Genomic DNA, 18,522 nt, shown 5'->3' with positions numbered 1-18,522 from the left:
TTAATGCTTAATCTAAAAGATGCGAAGTACACCGTTTGTTTGATTGTATATTATCTTTTACACCGACAAAATTGAAAAATGATTATTTTTTTACAATAACGTCTAATGCTGTGTTTGGCTACGTTAATTAAATTTTTATTTCGATTATTTCAATAAAGCATTCTATATTTACTTAGATACCGTCGTTTTGTCGTCTCGTGCCTAAAAAAACGGAATAATTATGGGAAACATGCCAGTTATTGTTTTACAAAAGGCCAGCCCGATATTCAGAAACATTAAAATACCACCGAATTGTTTTGCATCTTTATCATTTTTCCTTGTTCAAACAATCGCTTCTCAAAAGTCAAGTTCAGTGTAAGGTCTCATTATCCTCGGCGATCGTTTAAACTTAACTTTTTAGCAATAAACGGAATTTGTTTTCGACAGTATTCACGTAACATTTGTCTACATTTATGAATCAATTCAATAATCCTTCGAATATAATGCACATTCATGTTTTGCTCATAGATTTCCTAAGATCTGTGACATAACAATTGTCTGCATTGCACGTACATACTTCTATGTACGTTTTACATAATTTAATGACCTTATCACTAATGACGCTTCAAATAAAATGTTAAGAAATATTTTATTAACAAAAAGTACGTTCAAAACATAGGTCGCGAATATACTATTGACACATTACGTGAACGTGCTTAAGTTTTAATGAACTATTCGCAACAATAAACATCTTCAACTCAACGCAGGTGTAGAAAACTCACCGGTCTATATAAACGTTAACGCGTGATCTAGTTTCAAGCGAAACTACATTTAAAATTCTATTAAATGCGGTGTCATCGAGTAAGGACAATTAATCTGCATATGTACGTATAATGTAGCAGTTCAGCATAGCCAGGATCTTGGCTCCATCGTAGCAGGGGCCTTGACTCGCCTCAGGCGTACCAGTTAACGCTTGCGGCACTCGATACGCTTGCGAAATTATATGATGACCCACTTAGCCGATTTCGATTTGCTGCTTGACGCTGCGGTCGGTGGTCTATTAAACTTTTTACCCTAAATTATTTCGAAAAACAAATTGAATGCAGATCACACGCCATCACGTACACGCAGCGTCCTCGTCATTTAGGGTTCTTAAGCACGATCTATGAGGCTTTGTGTGGATTGATATTCATTGTCATTGTTTATGTCCACAGTCCTGACACAATTACTACGCCTTTGAACATTTTCCTCACATCAGCCGCGTACCGTCTTATTTACTTATTGATTTTCCGTGGGGGTTATATTTGCACGTCATGTAAACAACTGCGTGGGCGAGAGGCAGGAATGGAAACCCTTTATAAAGTAGAACAGATTATGTCGAGTTAAGGCATTTTATCGCCTTGCGTAATATCAAAATGTTGTGTTGCTAAACTGAAGTGCGTTTAGTTCAAGTAGACGCAACTATGTAAGTACAGCCAACAACAAACATACGGTTCTATCCATTTGATTGTTGCAAAAAACGTGGCTAATGCAATTTTGTTTACAAGGTGTTAATCCTCGGTCGATCCCAGCGCCCGACGCCCGGCGCCTTCGACCGGTTTACTTGTTGCCACCGCTCAGCTCGCCTGCCGGTTTGACGTGATCTCTTCTGTTGTGGCTCGACGAGGTGGTCACTTGTTCGTATCACATGTAAACGACCCCGGCAACCTTATTCAAAATCTAAAGTGTCATGCCTCAATATTTTTCCTGTATCACTAAGGTTGTATAAAATATGTGGAAACGCGATACTGAGAATAATTTCATACAATGTTAAATAGTATTCTCGTGAACGTCGAACGTAATAACAGTTCAACCTTGGCTTTGTGATTTTTTTGTTTTCTTAAGAATATGTTCGAGATAAATACTGTTCTCTGAAAACGCTTCGCCATCATTCCTCGAATATCTCTGTATCGGTGTGTTAGGTCCGAGACTCGCTGGCACATATCCAACTTGCACATAATAACCACAATTCAATGAGTCGCAGACCAGAATAGTAAATAAGATAGAGTGGACGTGTAAAAATAGCAACAGTTCCAGTCGCTAGTGGGCACATGTGGAGTGCACCTCACAGGTGCGACGGCCGTTGTCCCCTATGCGATTATGTTTTACTTAACACCATGATATTTTGATCAAGCCAAGTTTTTCTCAAGATTTCATATTTTCCAACATTCTTGTCCCATATTATGCACGTTAATTGTTCGAACCGCACATGATACGGCAGATATCGCCAACTCTAGTATCGGTTTTATCTTTGCATCTAATGACTCATCCACTACTATGTACATTGAACCCAATGTTCTGTATTGTAAAATTGAATATTCCTCGCATTGTAAGTTGGAATACGTCTTGAGCTTGACTCGGTCAGGTCGTTGTCCTCCCAACACTTAACTACCTTCACCAACGGTTTACGGAACATTATTACAGTCCTTGAAAACAGGATTCGATTTTGTACGAAAAAGTACATTCTGATAAATAAGATAACTCACGTGTCGACTATAAAATACAAATCGTAATGAACACAATGAGTTTTAAATATAACCTGTCAGGGATTGCAAAATGTACCGTTGTTTAACAGTTGTATGGTTCAGGCCAGACTCAGGCCAATTACCTCAAGTACATAGGTATATGATAGTACGTCTGCGAGCAATCATTGTTAACAAGTATCGACATGGCAACATAGCAATGTCTGTGGTCCACAAATCGCTTAATAACCTTCATCTAGGTTTAGTTCCCCGGTCTCATTTTGCTCATCTCGTAATGCCTGATTGATCATTGAAGGTTATCAGCAGGCATTTGACGATTTCACTGTATTGCTCATTATAAAATGTTGTTCTTATAACCTTCCCTAGAACCTTGTTCAACTTGAGACTTGACATTAGGTGACTACATTTACATAATATTCGCTGATATAAAAACTGAGACTTTTTAAAATGTGATTTTTGAGCCGCTACTTAATTTCCAAATCGATTGCTCTTGAGCGGTCTCGTAAAATAAAATGCAAATTTAGTGAAACAGGCGTTTCTATGACAGACATTGTTGCCGAAGTAACTAAAGAACAAAGGTGTGTTGGCGTGGACCCCTTTATCAGATCATAATAGGTGCAGCCACGTGATCAAACAATAGTGTTTACACTCGCCACAAGGACGACCTGTTGTACCAACGGCCAGTTCAAAAAGATCTCGAATACAGGCCTATTGTTTTTAAATCTCGCGATAAACTTGGCCCAGTCTATAGAGGCCTTGTCCGAGAAAAAATTTACTAAACTGCAAAGCAATAAATGTCTCCACCTACAAAACTTGCAATTTAACTTTCAATTGTGTAGACTTCATCTGTTCAAACTCATTACGCCTATTTTCAGTATTTACGTAATTGTTTAAATACTTTTGCTTTTATCGTTTTTTTTTTCAAAACGAATTGTTTAGTAAGTCTTAAATATTTAGAAACTTCAAGTAATCTAACACACTTTTTTTGTTTAATAAGAAAGTAATTCACCTACAACTCCTTATTCTGACTATTCTCCTTAGTTCATATGTGTTACGTGAAGCACGTTTAGCGCTAGACAGTTACAGACATTCAATTGACATCCGTACTATACAAACGGTCCTCAATAATGTTATATAATTAACTACTTCCTGGCCGAAATTCTAATCAACTTTTTAATGCGCACTTTGCTTCTATTGATTGTTGATGTTTGACATTCATTTTTACAACAAATCGGGTTTGACGTCACCTGCCTATTCGTACAACACTTGAATGTTTTTATACCACAAATTGATTAACCGTAGGAAATTACACGCATAAATCCAATCTTGTTACTTTCCATTTTCGTTTATGACAACATACGTTCATTTATTAGTAAACGATTCAAATGGCGTTAATAGCTTTATTGAGACGCATCCAGTCAGTTTGTGAATGCACAAGCCAAATATCTAGTCCATTGTAAAGTTAAAAGGCTTACAATGTTGCTGCTACAAAGGTTTAATTCTATGACAAGATAGTTGGACGTTTAAACAACTGCTGTTACGTAACACCCAATCTGCACGATCTATCGCAAACCGGAACAAATGTAGAAGAGCCTTAAAATCAATACCTGAGGCCGGTTGGTTGCATGTGCTCGATTCAACCTTGGGGTCAGGGTTGGTAATACATTCAATTGATATCCCCTGATGATATGAACATTGTCTAGGTTAAACTTTATAACACTGTCCAGTTAACATATAGGATAAGTCATCAACTTTTAATAATTTAACTGTGAGACATTTATAAAACACTGCTTTATTACCGTACGATTAGCGCATAATAAACGTATATTGGTTCGTTTAATCATGTTGCTTGTGCAATTAAATTGGCTGTTTACCGAAGAAAATCGACATAATTAAAACTTGTTGTTTCTACACTTGGATTGGATAGTCCTAATAATTTGATACACGGTTGATGCTTTCGATGGTTGTCGGGTTGTATTGGAGTCAGGGCTTTGGGAGCGACTTGGCGGAACGGTGCTGATTTCCTCGTGGTAATTGCTGAAGTATGCGGACGGCGGTGTCGTCTTATTGGGGCTCCGGGCCGGCCGTACGTGCGCGCTATTCACTTTCACTTCGCAGCGCGTGCTTTTGCTATTGGACCCGAGCGTACGCCGACGTAAATTTGGGCGTATCTTGGATTGCGATTGGGGCCACGGTGCCTTAGGCACAAGCCTCTACTAAAAAACCTAATTGACATTGAAATTTATTTAATATGCACTCATTTCCTACTCAGGAAAATCCTTAGCGTAAATTCGTCACACCAACAATGAAACACGGCGTAACGTAACGTAATATAATATGTCATAGAAACACGCAAACCTGGTGGGTGGTATTATATTGCTGTATAGAGACAATCAGGTGGACTTAATGTATTACGTATCTGGCACATTTTATCTCTCTCCTTGCGGTAAATAAGCAATTAAAGTCCTACAATATGTATTGATACATTATCTGTTTTTTACGTTCTTTCACACCGGTATGGTAAAATCAAAGCATTGCGTATGTAAATCTTAAGTTATTCCATCCGTAAATTTGTTCAGTATGCTGTGCACAACCATGTAACCATTGATAAAAAATGACCATCAATAATTATCGAACATTCACAAACTTTCACTTTCCAACATTAATGGTGTCCGACCGTCTTCTTCATAGTTATTAACAATATTAACGAAAGTCATTACTACCTAACTTGGCCTATTTAGAGTTACCTTAATGAAATAAATTGAGGCAATTTGATTAACGGCCTTTGCGCAAAAGGCAGTCGTGCAATAAGGACAAATAAAGGTGTTAACTCTACTATCTTAAAATATTTAAGTAGTTTTATGTTTATTACACTTTATATTTTATTATTAATACACTAATCTTTGCATTTGTTTCATCTTGAAGTGGTTTTAGATATAATTGGTACGTTAAGCTCCGCATAAGCGCTGTGGCAATTACCTATGTAAATAAAATAAAAACTTCGTGATGTAGTCTCCCTTCAATTAAGTCTATGTTTAAGATTCAAGACAAAGAACGATAGTAAGTTATGATAAATTACAAAGTTGCCGTGAGCAAAGTAATGTGCTAAGCCTAGCATATTAGGTAACCTCGATTTTGAATATATTGCATTATATATAGTCGGCACCTTGACTAAGTAGAGCTTGTACCGCAGTCAGTATCCCACGCGTTATGCTCGTGCCTTTCGAGTTTTATCCGTAAGGCTGTCGTTTTAATGTTGTTTTTCCATTAAAGTAGGGAAAGTTGTCGTGTGCTCCAACGCCGCGTGTCCATCATACATAGCTAATACCGCTTTCGATGCCCAACGAGGAAGTGGACGTAAAATATACTAGTCTTTCTTGTATGCTAAAGTCAACAAATGCGTAAAATACACAGGAATTCAATTTATGACTCCTCGGTATTAAAACGTTGAACATTTTGGTTTTATTTGGAAATAGGTATATAGATGTGACTTGACATCGTTCACGATTATGCTCAGCGTTCAGTTTATTTTAAAAACACGTGGCGTTATAGATTCACGTATTTGTGCTAAATATCGCGACTGGATTTAATAGTATGGTCTTAGTTAACGTGTGACAGTGAGTTGACTGAGCACATCCACATGTCGTCGAGTTTATGGCTAGTAGGCACAGGTGGCGCCTCTGCCGTCATGCATCGAATGCTTATAATACGCGTCGTCAATTTCTCCTTAGAAATGCCGTTTCCTCGAGATGTTTTCCGTCAACGGCTAGTGATGAATGTCTCCACATTAAAGAAACCTCCGAGTTTTCGTTTAGGGTGATATTCTGCTCTGATATTGTGGTACTGAAATCTATTGATATTGATCAGTTCAACATGGACGCGGAACCGCCACAGGGGGGTCGCTAATGTAATCTAACTAGATACTTCAGCTACTTCCATAATTGTGTCGGAGTGAATGACATTACATGAATGTTATTTGTACCTTAAAAGAAACATAAAATTGTAAATCTTATGTATGTAAAGGAAATTTCAAATTAGATTTCTTTGAAGGTAGGCACTGAAGTCTTCATGATAGTCCAGGTTAACTGATTTTGTTCCGTATAGCATTTGGCGTTATTTCATACAATATACCTGGTATCATGGGCATACTAATCTAAGAATGAACTTGTTTACATGTACACGGAATAAAAACTAATTTGTCTAGTACGAAATGTTTTATATTGCGATTTTTTTATCGACAAGAACTACCTATTTTGCGGTAAATTTACTCAATTTGGTGGCAAATGAGATCACTGTATGCAATGATGCGTGCAATGTGACATTGTAACTAACTTACCGGAGTTCTAACACAATCTAGAATTCTCTACCTTATTGGTCAAGAATAAGATTTAAATCAGGTTGACCATTACTTTGTGCATTTATACTTATAAGCCACTGATAATAGCTACAGTGTTATTGTTGAATAACAAATATGTAATTACGCACATGCCCGATCTTTACCTTGTAAAATTTGCATTGAACTCAAATTTCCATGATATTTACTCGATAAAAAATACAATAATCTTTTACAAAACACTTCTATCGAGTGTTTTGGACGTTCAAATTCTATTTACAGTTAATTTTACCTTTTATTTTCCAATTGTAAAGCTAAAAGGTCAAAAGATCAGGCATACATTTGTAAGTCTTCAACGTAAGCCGGTCGCCTATTACTAACTTAGCTCTTATATATTTACATTCATTTACTCAATTCTTGATTGTATGGAGGCCCAAGTTTCTATCGATCGAGGTTTAGCAACCTTGCCATGGTCAAATCATATATTAGGGCCCGTTTAAAAAAATCATTCAATCCTAATCAAGTCGACGTTTCGAGGCTAAAGATTTTTGCTAATGACCATCTATTGGGGAAACTGTATTTTCATACTTCTACACTTAAATATTGACTATCTCAGGAAAAGTAAAACAAAACTAGGCGACTAGGTAGTTGTAGATTATGACGGTAGCACTGATTCAAATAGCAAAGTAATCAACATGTCTATTCAACACGGAACATCTGTCTACATAACTAAGAAAGGCATAGGTGTTCTAATAGCTTCTCTAAATTGTTCTAGAACAGTAGAATAAACTTACTACCTTGATTTTCCAATGGAAATCTTTTCAGTATTATATTTTGTTACAAAAAGACATACACCTATAGAGGAAACTGCTGTTGTGATTAGATTAAGATTTGTATGCAAGATTTCAACTCAATCGAAAGTAACTGGGTCACAAGAAACTTGTAAGATTTGACCCATACATACAAATACAAAAAAGCAACTCTAATATTTGTATTACACAACGAATCAAGTAATAGGCTGTCAAATTCTGTTTTTAGGTAACGTTAAGGTGACAGGAGAAAAAAATAACTAACGAGAACACTTCGTTAGTTGCAGCTTTCACTTGTCTGGAGTCCGAAAACATTTTTGCTCTTTTATTATTCGTTATTAAATTATGAAGTGCTGGTTATGTTATATTCTTTTCTGTTGTTTAGCAAATTTTGTACAGTCGTTTTTCCGTATTTAGAATGTAGTGACCGTACAATTATTTCTTCTTAAATTTCCTTCAGTAGTAATTACATCGAGTTAGAGTGAAAACTATTAATATAAGTTTTCACACCTTTAGTAATACGTTCGGAATACGGCAAACTAAGGGTACCTTATCACCATTCCGCTCCCCAGGTACTTGCATCGGCTTCCAGGTTAATTTGATGCGGCTGATATTTACCAGTGAGCGACTGTCGCCATATCGTTTGAATAATGTAGTCATGTAAGCTAAGTTAAACTGAAGTAGATAAAGTTTGTATAAAGCGATCTATAACACCATGATACTTTTAGGAAATGATTACCGAGGTTAAACAGCATGAGACGCTAACATTCCTTTGATGGCTGACCGGTTAGTGATATAGTGACTTGAGTTTTCTGTGGACAGTGAGCCCGTTAATCGCGGTTGTTGTCCTTAAACCAACAAACTTCGTTAAACTAGTTAAGGCCTCTTTAATCGGCTTGAAAACACAACGTTCTAACTTTGGGTCCTCGATCAAGTATGATTAATGTAAAGTGGCTCTTTCTCATAACACTGTACTGCATTGTAAAACAATGAGCAAATATTAAATTAAAAAAATAACAGTTGTCATAGTATCCATAGCTGGTTGAATCTAGACCCAAAAACATCCGGGTGTACGGAAAGAGGACAAGTAGACATAAAAGTGTATAAGCAGTGCTAGCTTACATTACGAAAGCTTGCAATGAAGCCGATAATAAATTGTACCTGGCAGCATTACGTAAGCAGGTAAAAGTTACCGCTCGCTTCAAGCACTATTCTGAACTTCACGAGTAGGCGGCACTCGGACAATAGAGGATTTTTTTTAATGATTTTACTGAGAAACTAAAAAAATATGAAAAACGTTTGTGCCTAATTGAAATATTACAACAGCATTCTTATTAAACCTTATTTGGAAAAATGAAATTAAAATGAAGTTAATAAGTGTATTCTTGTACCGATTCGTCGTTGCTTTGACCGAAAGAGCAATGTTAGCAAGAGCCGAGTAGCCTTCACCTCAAAACCTATTTTTGATTTAATCGAGACACATTGAACAATGTTGCTAAACGATGTTTTAAGTTGTTTATTAATAGGGTTTCTTTATTCTGATTTAATGCATATATCGTTATGAACACGTGCTGTATCTATTTTATTAGAACACACATACTTGTTATTTCACGATATTTAAAGGAATTTCTTTTGATGACAAATATACGATGTAGCATTACGGATCAATGTGCATTACAAACAATTGTTTCTAGAAGCACTAAGACGCATTTCTCAATTCACATGAATGCTAACCAAAAAGACTATGGACTGGCCTCAATCGTCATCCGTTCATACAATCGATTTGAATGTAAAATATAGGCTATTGAACCGATTTCCACATTTACAATTCGCTATGACGGTGACGTCCGAATAAACAGATAAGAAATTTTAATATTTCTACAAAATTTGTTTATCATTAAAATATTCCATACAGTACAAATTGTATTTACTGCGTATTAGATAGTTTAGATGTAGCTAAAAATTCGAATGCTACATTAACGCTTTTTGCGTAAGTCGTTTCAGGAATATCTCTAAATCTGACACGAACATTGTACGCCATACAACGTTAGTGTGAGGTAACCGGTTTTGGTCGCAATTGTTTTCGCCCTGTTGGTCGCTCGAATCGTATTGCCCGTTATACAACAAATCTTATCAGCCAAACTAGAGATTAACAGTTAACCGCGAGTAGTGCCATTCTTTCAATTTCCTACTCTTAATCGAACCATCATCACCATTTTTGCGTAGAGTTCCAAATTCACGTCCATATCATTCAATATTTCTACAAAAGTTACTTTTCCTAAGCCTAAATGTACACCATTGTCTATACATTAGAATTTTGGTCTTTTGTGTCACTTATCCTATAATAAAATTTATACAAACCGTTTACAAACGCTTATCGCCTTTTACCGTGGCCATATGTTAGTCTAAGTGAATGGGTATGTTTACTGATTGTGAGAGTGAAAATTTTACGGCTTGACGCAAATTAGGTGTACGAGCTACATTTGTGTTCATTCACTTGTCACGTTCTCTATGTACCACAAAGTATTAAAATGGTAAATAGTTTTTTTTGTCATTTTTTACAGTAAATATTTCTACATATCCGTTTCTATACGAAAGACTGGAGATGAGCTAACCGGGCTTACAACCTATATTTATTTTAGCTCCTAAACTTGTCAGCCCTCCGTAATATTCAACAAATACTTTTTATGCTTACGCTATTATCACCCCTTAAAACGTATCAGAAAATACATTATCATTATATTCAGTCATGCGTAACCATATTTAGCAAGTAGCCTACGCTATTGAAACCCGGGCATCGAATAATTTTCAACCTGCCTCTAGGCTTTCTCATTACACCTTCCTTTGTATTCAAATAACAATCGCTATTCGCTAACTTTCAGTGTCGTACAAAGTCGTCTGAAGTTCAAACATCTTGTTCTTTAACAACCTTATACTATTGTGTAATGCTCCATCGTGTCTCTTTTCTTTGAGGACTTGGGCATATTAATAAAATTAATGATAATTTGTTTGGAACCATATCCGCCTGGAAACAATAAAAGGCGGCGCACCTACACGGCTCAGTAGCATATTGAATTCAGCCACCGGGCGCAGTTTCGCAGTCAATTTGTCTGCTTTATTGTGTGTATTATTCGCCGATGCTGTTAGCCTTTCATGGTCTGACTATCTATCACTGACAGATGGTTGATTTATTTACCACTTCTCCTGAACACTCTGCGTACCTACCTGAAATTATTGAAATTTCCTAATTAGAGTTGCAAATAGCGCTTGCTCATGGCATTCGAGAATGAGCCTACCTATATGTTTTTAAAATTGTGGGGTCTAACTAAATTTACACTCCCACGTCACAATGCAATGTTAAACTGATCAAGTTTTTTATTGCTTATTGGACCTTTGTTTCATTTCTATTACGCTATTTCTCTCTCCATAATATAGGTATTTAATTGGTTATTACCATTTAGTCCAAGCTGTTCGTTTGAACTATTTGTACCGTCTTGAGGTATTCATGATGATATGGCATTGCTTTACGATTAAATTACTTTGGCAATATTCTTGCGATCTCAAAGAAACCATGGAGTCTACTGTTCTTGTCTCAAAGTGGATCAAAATAAAGGTATAATAATTAAAGTGTTTAAAAATTTGATAAGAATAGAAATAAATAATTGAATATACCCCTAAGTTTAGCCTAAACGACCTCTTAAGTGTTACTGATACCCTCTTCATGAATAATCACGTCGTAGCCACGATAATAAAATAGCAGGCGTAATATAAAGCCGTAGTCGGGAGGCGTGGTCGGCGTCACGTCGCGTCGGCGCCGCGTCTGTGCCACTAGATTGTTCTGGATCCGACGTTCGCACACAACTCATTTTATCTTCAATTGATTCAATGAGAAAAACCTTATTTCCGAGTTCCAGCTTTAATACAGGATCCGCTCGTCTGGCTCTTGAACATGCCAATCTCATACTTTTTATTTACATCAGCGTTCCCATCTGTCGTTCTGACGATGCACTTGCATCAATCAATCAGTTCAGCTTCTGGAAATATCTGGCACGTTCCACGATAACTTAAAAGACGATTCATATTCTGTATTTCTATAGCTATCAGTACAATACTCTTATCAAAATTAAGCTAACGTGTGATAAGATGATATTTACACTACTTAATGACTATCGTATTCGGGACTTATTCTATATTTCCAGCTTTCATTGTATCGCAAACAGTCTGTTTTTTGATAGTGTGTGCAATTGCAGATCGTTTTAATATTCAATTAACTCATGTATGGATTTCTTGTTTTACACATTATTTTCTAATACTGTATTCCGCTTTGGTTTCTTAATGAATTTATGCGCTTCGACATGAGCGCGAGCGTGATCTTCAACAAAAATTCCTCGGATCCGATCTCGACTCTCGAACGCGTGTTTCGCACCTTGATCTAAATACTTGCGACATTATCTGGTCTCGTCGTTATATTGTGCGTCAGATATTGCATCGACAGTTTCGACTACCTTGGTGAACCGTAAATATCTATAAAATGATCCATTAAAAGTAAATACAATAATTTTGTAATGCCAAACACTTCAAACGTATGATATGACTATAATTTGCATAAATAAAAAAAACTTAATACCTTACGTGTTATCAGACCAACTTATTTCGCGCTTAACCTTTCCGTAAGCGCTAAGTCCTGAGGGAAATAACCTCGGTCAATCCCCTTTCGCATCAGTATGCTACATTTTGAAGTGTTGTATCTCATGAAATCTGCGTTTTCCTGTTGTTTGTTTTTGATACATTCTTTAAAATGTCCCTTGTCTTTGCGTTGTGTTGTTTGTTTGTCGCATATAAATAAAATTTGTTATATTACGTACCTTTTTGTTAGTCTCATATGGTCTTGGATTTGAATATGATTAACGCTGTATTGGTTTCTTTAGTGTAAATTTATTGGTTGCTAAGTCTGCCCTGCATTTTCTAATAGACGCTAGTCTCATTCCTTTATATATTGAAAATACTAATTGGACAGGAATTGATGAGATCTAGAGTTTCAAAAGATCGTTGAGAAAAAAGCTATTAATAAGTGTGTTTCATTAATTGTTATAAGTATGTGTATTGTGGGTGTGTTCGGGCGTCAGACTTGCCTCTTCCTCCCTGAAAAGCGTGACGTCATAAGATAAATACTACCGAGTTGTGATATAGAGCATAAACAACTTCGTAGTATATAAATAAGGAATATAGCATGTCGTATGTTGTTTGTTTCGTATTTAAATATGCGTATATGACGCATGCAATTTTATCTCTTGCTCTCTATTATGATTAGTTAATAATACACCGTGAAAATATTTGTCACGTGGGGTTTATTGAGCAATCGTTGAAGACCTGGCAGTTCTATGTCGGTTAATGTGTTTGTGTATAATGAAACAATAAGTTATTATTTTGTTTGATAGTTAGTAAAAGTAACTCTGCTCGACACAATAGCTTCGTCTTATTTGTAGTGGGAACATCCATTCGCCTTTTACTTACCATTGTTTTTGATGAAACGATCTCTCGCATCGTGTTTTCATCCGTACTCTAGTTCGCTATCGTCATTCTCATTATCGAGGTTGTTATGTTCAATTTTTTAAATAAATTGAATGTGTTTGGCATCTGATAAAATTATCTGCAATGATGAGTAAGAACGAAGGCTTCGATAATGTTATTCCGTTTTCGCAACTCCGGTAATAGTTTCACCATTATTATGTGTCTCAATAATGAAAGATTTCTATGTATTTCACGTTGTATCAAAAGGTGTGCCGGCAATAATTCGTTACGCAAGGTAATCACGTGATCTGTTGGTGGTGTGTACGGCGAAGCAAGTATGTATGTATCGACGGAACTATCGGGCGTTGAGTAACCGCCGCTGGAAAGAGCTTCGTTACGTAGAGGTTTCGATACAGCCTCGCGACGTAAGGCCGTGGTTGCAGTCACGTCGCCGGTGAGAGGTGCCCCTCCTCTGGCGGAAGGTCGCGAGCGGCCGCCGCGAAGGAGAACGGCACCAGAATGAATCCTTGCAAAGACCCACCCGTCAACCGCAACGCTCGTGATATTTACAATGCAACTGACATATTAAATACTTGTATGTCCTCGTGCACTGCGTATGATAAATAACATTTATTTTGTCTTACATGCGAAAGGTGATCTGAAAGTTTGACGTAATCGTCCCTATCTATAGTGTAGGAAGTCGCGATAACGAAATACACGCTCAAGTGGCCTGAGTACAGTAATCTAATCATTTACCACGCGCAAATAATTAACATAGTTCATTCACCGCAATAGAAACTTTACGTAAAATAGAATTTGTTGACAAGGAGTTTGATTGTGGCCACTGTACAATTTTCGCAACCGTATCAATACAATGTTCGTTAAGAAATTGAAAATTGCTGTGTTTGTAATTATTTGTTTCAGCAACGTTGATAGGTACTTTTCTGGCTAAAATTATTATCGTTCGTACATAAACGTGAATGCAAGGTATTCTAGTTTTCGAACGCAGCTTTTTAATAAACCTCGAGCCGTCCAATGAGCGTGCGCCGATCGAGCGAAAAAACCCGAGCTAGACGGGCGCACACACAAGAGACTGTTCAATGGCAACAATGCGCGAGACTCGAATACTGTTTTTTCAACTTAAGTATATAATTAAATGAATCGGTGTTACCTCACCGCTGCCGACGATTGCGACAAGAGCGGCCGCATCGTCCATTAGAAAGTCGGCGAATATGCAAATAGTATCGTAGAAACCTCACGAATAACTGGCCACTCACTTCGCCTTTAAATGTGTCTGCTGCGATGAAAGTGACTATTACCGTTAGTAAATTGTGTTAGAACAATTTCTTCCGCGGACGCATTGCCAAATTCTCTGTTCTCCATAATGTTGATTTTAAATTGCCTTTCTCAAAGACAGTTCTTGTTGTAACATTAAACGGAAAACATCATGTTTAACTGAACATTGTTTATCAACATGTCAGCTTCATGAACGTTTACATTCGTTTGTTTATTTATAGATAGCCCAACTACTTCTCACGATTGCATATTTTATGGAAAAACTCACAGCTCACACAGCCTTTTTCTTTAAAATATTGCGAGAAACGTTATTTTACCGAAATGTAGAGTTGCTAATGCATATAGCTCTCAAAATAAGATTTTATGTTTTGTTTCGATTATAACGTTTTTAATCGAAAAACCCACTCATTAAAATTGTATTAGCATTTAAACGTAAAAGAAATTGACTATGTGCACCGAGAATATAGTAGCAAGTATTCGACAACTACTATTGCTTCTACTGTATTGTTACAAACGTCAAGGTTGAATAACAAACAAAGGAAGACATTATTGATTTGACCTGTCAGATTTCTTACGTTGTTTTGCGAAATAGTTGCTAACAAAGTATATGATTTGATGCTGCCTGCATCAGGTCTTATTCCAGAATTTTCATGACGGTTGAAATGTAAACAAGTTTGCAATAATCGGTGCCAATACTCATTATCATATATCATGAAGTAAAGAAAATAACAAGTCGGCAAGCAATTAACATGGTGGCGATCACAAGCCAGTCGCGTGGATTTCCCGCTACGATTCGTGTTGAAGTGAACCATTTATTATTGTACACTACTGACGTATGCCAGTAGCGGTACGAACAATAATGTTCCAACGCTCTATGCTACTAAAGCTCAATTTGCATCGTACGCCCTATGCCACCTCCGCGATGTTACGTCAATAAGACACAACACGTTAACTCGAGGCTGGGGCACACGACCGCTGGTTTTGCGTCCGGGTTTGTCCCGTGGCTCGGTAAAGTACATTCCGTATTTTGTATTTTACGAGGTACCGCGGACGATTACCTAGAAACGAAACAGCAATTATGACATGTATAATTTATGTTTGTTCTTTACTAATCGCGAACATAATATAAGCCAATCCGAAGCCGCGTACACTATCTGCGACGTAGTTGTGTATATCTGTCGGTCGAGCGAGCCGAACGGACCGGTTGCGACGGCCTCTCACTTCGCAAGACTGTGTACCGCTCGCCGCTTGCTGTAAAATTAGGTAACCAACAAAAGGCACAGTCGTTGCGCACGACGGGCAATACACAATAAAGAAATCTCCTGCTACGATCGAAAAAAATTAAAAGAATCCAACTAAAACAGCTGTTTACGCATCTAGAATGACGTAATCCCAAGTTTTACTACCACAGCTGTCGTGTGAAGTCTGATTAGACCTCTACAAATTAATCGACCAGGCGGCATTTCAATAATGCCTTGAAAAATGGACGCCGGATTTCCTCGTGTATACCTATTTTCCGGTCTAAACGATGTTGCCCGACCTTCATCAGAAGACACAATGAAACTAGCGACCTTGACATGATACAATTTACAGATGGTTAGACTATTTACCTATAAATAACTCTCTAATCATGTATGTTATGGTATTAGTGACAATCACAAAAATCGGTCAATAAAGCAGCAAAGCAAAACAATAGATGGAACCATGGTAGGAACAGACGATGCGGGCGAGACGGCTGTTGACCGAATGCCGAAGTGTTCCATCGCGAGGCGCTCTTTATATCGGTCGGCTGTGGCGCAGAGAAAGCCGCGCCCCGCGCTCCCCGCACTGTCTGCTGCTCGCTCGTAGCGGGTTTTTTCCTCATTAGCTCCATAATTCCATATTATGCTCTATGCCTTTACCTTGTGTTTATCAGACTTGAATCGCGTGATGGACGTCGCCGCTTAGTGCATTATTGACTCGATTTTTTAAGATTTAACGTTATGTTGCGAGAAAAACGTTACCTAACTTACATTTAAATAAAATGAATATCGTTCTGCAAATAGAATGTCTCAATTTTCCGACTACATGTTATATCGCATTCCGGCAAGTCGGCGTTATCGTTCTGTTTATTCATGCCGTATTACATACTCAATGTATGACAGTTGTTTTGTTTGATGGAAAATACTCACATTTATATGGCTATATTTGGATAAATCTTTCTAGAACAAATCGGAAGGATTTGTAATGAGCAATCTGAGTATCAGTTAACGCGTTAGCGGCGGGACTTGTCGGGTTATTGCTCCATCGGTGTCCGCCTCGCGGCGCACTCTTTAATAGGTTAATTGCCTGGCATTGTCGTGCTGGCACACATCGTCAGCCGCGACCTTAGAGCGGCTCGCGGCCACGCATGTAGGTGTGCGTGATACCAAATGAGTCTGGTCTGGACACCACAATCATTCTCCTACAATGCAGTAAAACTTCTCTACCGAGAACACGCTTCGGCGTCTAAAAGGGTCACGCTGTTGTCATTTATCGTCATCTTCCAAACGTGTTACATTTCTGTACTATCTGTGAAAGGGAAGTGAAATATCTTGACAAAATAAATTGAGTTCATTTGTTTTTCTGGCACTGGGTAGCGAACCATGAAGAACTCGTAGCGACCTCAATATACAAATTCCGAAAGTTGGATGTTGTTTTGATCATATTCGTATTCTGTCGAAGCTATTAATATAGCCGCAAAGTTTTAATTTAGAAGAAGCGCTTACTTAATGGTGAAACGGTACGATACGCTCATCGGTTGTGAAGCCGCGACGTTGCCATACCAGACGATGAAAGTCATTACCCACTTCATGAGTTATATATTAAACCACTCGATATGTGTACCTACTGTATACGCAGTTGCAATTGCGTTAAGCCTAGTGGCCCAGGTCAGCCTTATTAGGAAATGTAACAAGAACCGCCGTCGTAGATTTCTCATAGGATTATTCTGCAGTTTTAAAGACCTCGTAATCGTGCGACAGGTGGACAAGTATACATAATACAATATAGATTGTTGGTGTCTCATTATGCAGTTAATTTCGTTAAAGCAGCCCCCTTAGTAATTTAGCAGTTTTATGTGTGTGATTCACACAAGATCTCGTGCCAGATTTCCCACGTCGAAACTGCTAACATCTTAGGCACGCGATAAAACAGATTCTTTAAAAATCATTCACGTGCTCCCACATAGCGTTACAAAGTTTTTACTTCGATTAAAATCACGTTATCTTTTTGGACGCGCCAAAATAATTATGTTATCAATTGTTTACGTCATTATGTTACGACGTTTATTGAAGATTGTTCACACGGTTCTGCGTTCATACTATTTCTGTTTCATAAAAAGAAAATACCTATTGAATAAATATTTATTAATCCACCGTTCCCGAGATAGCGCTCAAGGACAAAACTTTTATATGACTTGCTCATAAAGGTAACCAGTCGACTTATGCTTTCGTTCAAATACAAAATATACATTTGTTTTAACACATTCAAGGACCGTTTTTGTTAGTTCAATTGCTGATATTTAGAATTGAATTGAAATGTATGTTTACTGTAAATTTTACTCTCCATATATGTGTATGTCACGTGCGTAAACTGAATGACACTGTTTATATTTGTTCTGTTGATAAGGGCAGAAAACACTTGCCGAGCTCTTCATAATAATGTGAAGAATAAGAACTTAATTATTCATTACACTATATTGTGTTAAAGATTTTCATACTGTTTGATATCGTCTTCGCATTTTACGATTTGTGTGACTTCTCAAACGATGTGTTATTTGTAACAAATGCATTTTTTTAAATTATTTCTACTGTTCATTTCAGAAAATCTCCATTCCGGCGCCAGCCAGTGGCAATGGGCCATCGAGCGAGGCTACGTTTCTCTTCAACATCAACAGTAATGCAGAAATGGAGGGGCCTCAGGTAAATATCACTAATTAACTACCTTTATGATCAAGGGTCCCCGAAAAAAGAAGCTTGATTACACGTAGCCACAAGGAATCCGCTTTATGAAATCTATAAAATATACTTAGTGCAAAACATATTCAATCAAA

At 37.4% G+C, this 18,522-nt stretch overlaps 1 protein-coding gene across 2 annotated transcripts in view; it reads left to right on the top strand.

Annotated features, from left to right (window-relative positions):
• The window catches only part of Su(Tpl) (Suppressor of Triplolethal), a 53,662-nt gene that overhangs the window by 13,592 nt on the left and 21,548 nt on the right, over positions 1-18,522 (top strand). For both annotated transcript variants that reach the window (XM_076123364.1, XM_076123365.1), the window contains exon 3: positions 18,293-18,391. In XM_076123364.1, the coding sequence (XP_075979479.1) occupies positions 18,293-18,391 (99 nt within the window). The remainder of the gene's footprint in view (positions 1-18,292; positions 18,392-18,522) is intronic.

Source organism: Anticarsia gemmatalis, chromosome 15, assembly GCF_050436995.1.
Source record: "Anticarsia gemmatalis isolate Benzon Research Colony breed Stoneville strain chromosome 15, ilAntGemm2 primary, whole genome shotgun sequence".
Classification (NCBI taxonomy): domain Eukaryota; kingdom Metazoa; phylum Arthropoda; class Insecta; order Lepidoptera; family Erebidae; genus Anticarsia; species Anticarsia gemmatalis.
This window is presented reverse-complemented; position numbering and strand designations above follow the sequence as displayed.